The 4,507-nt window shown below is 45.5% G+C and overlaps 1 protein-coding gene across 1 annotated transcript in view; it reads left to right on the top strand.

Annotated features, from left to right (window-relative positions):
• Window positions 1-4,507, top strand: part of LOC107299767 (zinc finger protein 84-like) — a 13,343-nt gene that overhangs the window by 7,786 nt on the left and 1,050 nt on the right. The window contains exon 3 of the mRNA XM_029286866.1: window positions 4,407-4,496. Within this exon, the coding sequence (XP_029142699.1) occupies window positions 4,407-4,496 (90 nt within the window). The remainder of the gene's footprint in view (window positions 1-4,406; window positions 4,497-4,507) is intronic.

Below are 4,507 nucleotides of genomic sequence, written 5' to 3' on the forward strand. Positions count from 1 at the left end.
GTATGTGGTTGCTAAAAGTCAAAGACGACTTGATGACATGCAGTCAAATTGCTGCTGCTTAATTACAGGTGATCCTCAACGTACGACCACAATTGAGCCCAAAATTTCTGTTGTTAAGCAAGACATTTTCCTAAGTGAGTTTTGCCCCATTTTATGACCTTTCTTGTCACAGATCCTCTTGATCAGAGTAAAAGTAGCTCTTGAGTAAATACATCTTGTCACAGTTGTTAAATGAATCACTGCAGCTGTTAAATTGATAACAAAGTTGTTAAGTGACTCTGGCCTCCCCATTGAATGTGCTTGTCGGGTCACAAAAGATGATCACATGACCATGGACAATTGCAACCATCATAAATACGAACCAGTTGTCAAGTGTCTGAATTTTGATCACGTGACCATGGGGATCCTGCAACGGTTTCATAACTCCCTTCGTTCGGTATGGTAACTTTGAACGGTCACTAAATGAACTGTTGTAACGCAGGCTTGAATATCACAGGCTCCCGATCCTCCATTCATCCATCCGCTCTAACAGCTGATTAGTCGGGTCTGTCTTGCCAGTCTCCTGGCAGAGCTTCGGTCACATGATAGGAAGCGGAAAGCAAGGGGAAAAGCCGCCTTTAAAACACACAGAAAGAGAAGGAGAGATTCTCCCAGGTCTGTTTGAATCCGCGTGTGCTTTGGATGGCTTAATCCGGATTAGCTGCCCCTTAAAGTGCTTTGTCCTATGAAAAATGTCTCCCAGCTTTTTAAAAATTTACCTCTCTTCTTCCTTATGGGTAGTCCTTTTTAGGGATTGCCCTGATGCAGAAGGTGTGGGATGGGTGGGACTTAACCCATTTATAAAAGTTTGTTTTCTCACCAAAAGTGGTTGGGGTGTTGAAAAGGAGAGGAAAAACACATTCGATTGGGGAAGAGAAGAAACGCCCGACGAGTGGATTGCTCCAAAAGATAAAGCAGATGGGGAGGGAGAAGGAAGAGAACAGCATCCAGATTTTCCTGGCAGGGTCTTCACTGAGCCTATCCATCACCCCCGCCCCCCGTTGAATTAAAGCTTGCAAATTATGTCTTCTCTGTTTTTATAGTGTTATGGTGTTATTTGAAACCACATCTGCACACATCTGCATTAGTACTGTGCAGCTGCTGACGGGTTGTATGTCACCAATTACGTGTCTGGGTGCTGCTGACTGGGGTTGTATGTCACCAATTACATGTCTGGGTGCAAATCCTCATGATCTGAGTAAAAGTAGCTTTTGAGTAAATATGGCTGTGTCCAGACAATGTGGAATTCTCTTGGGTAAAAGGACAGGGGACCATTCAGTATACACCAAGCCACATATTTAAAGAGTTTCAATTTGATTTTAATTGCACCGAAGTCAAAATACATTTTAAATTTTCATTATTTTTATCCTGCCCACTTATTGTTTAAAGTTTGGTTCCAATAGGCCAATCAGAGGCCAGAAGAAGTGATGGAGAACCTTATTAGATATGAGATCAATCCTGAAAGTTCTTACGGCTTTTATTTTTGGAGAGATCAGAGAAAAAAACAAGGGTAGTAGCTGGCTTTTTTTTAAAGGAGGGGGGGGAGTTAAAGAGATGAACAGGTTTCTAAAATGTATGTATTTTGGCCTGACTGATTTGGGGTGATGGGAGTGGTTGGCTTAGGTCTGGAAATATTGGAGCCCAAGAGGACTTTCCAGATCAGTGCTTCTCAACCTTGGCATTTTTAAGCTGTGTGGACTTCAACTCCCAGAATTCCCCAGACAGCCAACCGTTATAAGTGATAACTTATAACTCTTACAAATTTGAAACCCATTTGAGGGTTAAACTCTGATAATGTATGGTCTGAAAAGTCAGATTGTGCAATGTTAGCCTTGGAGAAAAGAGTAAGCAGGAAAAATACTTGGCTGCTCAAATCAGCGCGGACTTATTTTCCCCAAATTAACATTTTAAAAGTGACATTATTTTGACCTCTCTTTCTTCCTCCGTGACAGGAGCAAGTGGTTTTCTGGGGCTAGCCTCAAATGTTGGATTTGGAGTTGCTATGGAGGAAGATTCTGGCAGCATCATTGTTCTGGGTGAGGGCTCTTTCTCCTCAAGATTTGTGAATCACTGCAAAGTTGAATTGGGTTCTTCCCTGACTTCCAGGAGGACTTGATTTGGAAATATGTCACATGCATTTCTCCAGCCTCACCTGGAGGTCAACACAGATTGTGTGAAAATGAATCCAGGGAGCCACTTCTGGGGAGCAGCTGACTGCAGGAATCTTGATGCTTTAAGAAGGAGATGGGGCAGCAGCACAGAATCCATGAATGTTCTAGCTGAGGAACGCTGTTGCTGTCTTGCTTTCCTTTAGCTCCATGCACTACTTCAGGAGTGTCAAACTGCTGGCCCGTGGGCCGGTTTCATCATACCAAAGCCGCACCTACCCCATTGCCGGCAGTGCAAAAAGAGTTGCGATACGTCGTGACACATCACGTGACATGGCGAGTTTGACACCTGTGCACTACTTGGAGTCACAGTGAAGACAAGGCAGCCTTTGGGGGCACTGTTGGCCTCCTCGTTTCCAGAAAGATTGATCTGTTCTTCAGGGTTTCTATGTCATTCTTTTTTTTTCTAGTGGCTGATTTGCTAGGCCAGTGGTGGCGAACCTATGGCACGCGTGCCAGAGGCGGCACTCGGAGCCCTCTCTGTGGGCATGTGCACCGTTGCCCCAGCCCTGCCTCCCCCCATGGCTCCCTCCTCACCAGCAGCCCCCCTGGAGAAGAGTTGCCCCTGGGCACGGCCCGCGCAGAGTAGCGTGGCCAAGGACATAACCGGGCAGCAGGGACAAGACTCTGCCCTCACGTCCCATAGCGTGCAGATGATGCTGTGGGTTGTGGGTGGAGTGCGTGGCTGCCATGGTGCTGCAGGGTTGCCTGGGCGATATGCTGCGGTGGGCCATGGAGGCAGTACGTGGCCCTGCGGGTGGGTGGGGCAGGGGGTGGAGCAAGCAGGGTGGGAGGCGGGGCGGGGTGGGGGGCAGCTTTTAGGCACCCGGTCTCTAAAAGGTTCGCCATCACTGTGCTAGGCAAATTTGGGAGGGGGAGGAGAGGAAATGAGGTTTGCTGTGGGTGGTTTCATATACTAGTTTAAAATGGATGATTGTGGTAAATCAGGTAGGTAGGTAGTCCTCAACTTATGACTGATTGCTTAGCGACTATTCAGAGTTATAATGATCCTACCTTGGGGCTACTTATGGTCTAAATTTGAAGTTATGATGGTCGCTGTCCTCTTCCTGTGATCACATGACTTGGACACTCAGCAACATGGCCACGTTTATGGTTTGCGGAGTCCCACAGTTACATGACTGCATTTTATGGCTTTTGCCCAAAACAAGCACCTCTACTTTTCAGCAAAAGCATGCCCCTCATGAACTATTGGTTTGCTTAACAATATCAGATTCACATAACGACCATAGTAATTTGCGTAATGGCTACTGCAAAACTCCTAATACCGGGTTGTCACATGACCAACCCATTTTTACAATTATCAAGCTTACGTCTCTCGTTAAGGCCATAAATCAAGGACTACCTGTGCACTTTGTTATTCTGAGCTGATGGATGAGCTTGACTGTCAAGCTATAGTCTGGGATGTAGAATTGTATTCTTCAACTCTTTTGAAATTTGGTCACGTCACAATTTTTAAAAAGTTGAATATATCAGCAAAAGACACAGGCAGTTTTAGAACTTGATAGATTTCCTTGCGCCTATCATGTCCTCCTTTAACAACGCACAGTTTAGAATTACTTTTATTAAAAAGAAAGGTTTCATTTTATGGAGGGCAGCTTTTATTGGTACAGGTAGTCCTCGACTTACAACCACAACTGAGCCCCACATTTCTGTGGCTAAAGTGTGACAGTTAAGTGAGTTTTGCCCCGTTTTACGACCTTTCTTGCCACAGTTGTTAAATGAATCACTGCAGTTGTTAAATGAGTAACATGTTGTTAAGTGGAATCTGGCTTCCTCATTGACTTTGCTTGTCAGAGGGTCAGAAAAGGTGATCATGCAATCTCGCAGCACTGCAATCATCAAAAAAATTGCCAGGTGTCCGAACTCTGATCACGTGACCATGGGGATGCTGCAACAGTTATAAGTGTGACAAAAGGTTATAAGTCACTTAGTGACTGTTGTAACTTTGGATGAACGGTTGTAAGTCAAGGACTACCTGTATTAGCCCCAGGCCTACCTAAAGACTGATACCCTAATTTTCTCTTCCAGAAGGCAATGAGGATAAAAGAATCTACACCGGAGAGGATCCACATTACTGTCTGATGTATGACAAAGGGTTTGGTGATCAGTCGAGCCTGATGGATCGTGAGAGACCCAAAGCAGCCGAGAAACGATACAAGTGTGCTGATTGCGGGAAAGGCTTCAAGAAACGGTCGGCCCTCCTCACCCACGACCGGACTCACACGGGAGAAAAACCCTACAAATGCCCAGAATGCGGGAACAGCTTCAGTAACAAATCC

This window comes from Protobothrops mucrosquamatus, unplaced genomic scaffold (assembly GCF_001527695.2).
Source record: "Protobothrops mucrosquamatus isolate PMUCROS unplaced genomic scaffold, P.Mucros_1.0 scaffold5437, whole genome shotgun sequence".
In the NCBI taxonomy this organism is placed as follows: Eukaryota; Metazoa; Chordata; class Lepidosauria; order Squamata; family Viperidae; genus Protobothrops; species Protobothrops mucrosquamatus.